The 1,342-nt window shown below is 54.1% G+C and overlaps 1 protein-coding gene across 1 annotated transcript in view; it reads left to right on the top strand.

The window, feature by feature from the left end:
• Window positions 1-1,061, top strand: part of Ppa (F-box and leucine rich repeat protein partner of paired) — a 1,224-nt gene extending 163 nt beyond the window's left edge. Inside the window, exon 1 of the mRNA XM_080267547.1 lies at window positions 1-1,061. This exon is cut by the window's left edge and continues 163 nt beyond it. Coding sequence (XP_080123673.1) covers window positions 1-1,061 — 1,061 coding nt within the window.
• The last annotated feature ends 281 nt before the right edge of the window (window positions 1,062-1,342 follow it).

The raw sequence follows: 1,342 nt of genomic DNA, 5'->3' as shown, positions 1-1,342 counted from the left end.
TATGGAGAGGAGTAGAGGCTAAGCTCCACCTGCGCAGAGCTAACCCGTCTTTGTTCGAGTCGCTGGGGTGTCGAGGTATCCGCCGCGTGCAGGTGCTGTCGCTGCGGCGGGTGCTGAGGGACGTCATCAGCGGGGTGCCCAACATCACCTCCCTCAACCTCTCCGGCTGCTATAATGTGTCCGACATCAGCCTCACCCACGCCTTCGCCAATGAATGTCCCTCTCTCACTCACCTCAACCTCTCACTCTGTAAACAAATCTCCGATTCAGCGCTGGGAAAGATCGCTCAGCAGCTACGGAACCTCGAAGTGCTGGAGCTGGGGGGCTGCTCGTACATCACCAACACAGGCCTCCTGCTGGTGGCCTGGGGACTTAAAAAATTGCGCAAGTTGAATCTAAGGTCATGTTGTCTTGTGAGCAACCAGGGGATAGCTTACCTGGCGGGACAGCACCAGGAGGCGGCGGACGGCACGCGAGCGCTCGAGTACCTGGGTCTCCAAGACTGTCAGAAACTGTCGGACGAGGCCCTCAGACACGTCGCCAATGGTCTCCCCAACCTGAAGAGCATAAACCTATCTTTCTGTGCCAGCATCACAGACTCCGGCCTCAAGTACCTGGCTCGAATGCCAAGCTTGCGTGAGCTGAACCTGAGATCGTGCGACAACATATCGGACATCGGGATAGCGTACCTGGCGGAGGGCGGGTCTAGGATAACTACGCTAGACGTGTCCTTCTGCGACAAGATCGGTGACCAGGCCCTGGTGCACATCTCGCAGGGCCTCTTTACTCTGCGGTCACTCTCCTGCTCCGCCTGCCAGATCAGCGACGACGGCATTCAGCGCATCGCCCGTACACTGCACGAGCTGGACACGCTAAACATCGGGCAGTGTGTACGGGTAACGGATAAGGGGCTGCAGTTAATAGCTGAACACCTCACCAACCTATACTGCATCGACCTCTACGGCTGCAACCGCATCACCACTGTAGGTCTCGAGAGGATTATGCAACTGCCTCGTTTGTCAGTTCTTAACCTTGGTTTGTGGCACAAGCACAAGCGGTGACGCTTGTCCCACCTAGGTCAACCTAACCAATCTCCGGCCCAGAACCAGCAGGTGCTCAGTCCTACTCAGAACTAAAGGTAATATATCTTGGATGCTAATACTGGCAGGGATATGAAGGTAACTTCGGCTGGTGTTAGTATGACAGTAATTTCCTTGGTTATGTGCTTTGTACCATGTTGCTTCTGAGGCATCACTTACTAAGGGCTGTGCTATATAAGAAAAAATCGTGTTGATCTTGCTCAGGGTGTAAGGAAAAGTATTCCTATATGTATACCGTTAAA

Source organism: Coenobita brevimanus, chromosome 24 (genome assembly GCF_032717465.1).
Source record: "Coenobita brevimanus isolate Jiangsu-jjx chromosome 24, ASM3271746v2, whole genome shotgun sequence".
Lineage (NCBI taxonomy): Eukaryota > Metazoa > Arthropoda > Malacostraca > Decapoda > Coenobitidae > Coenobita > Coenobita brevimanus.
Note: the sequence above shows the minus strand (reverse complement) of the source record. Positions and strands in the feature narration are given on the sequence as shown.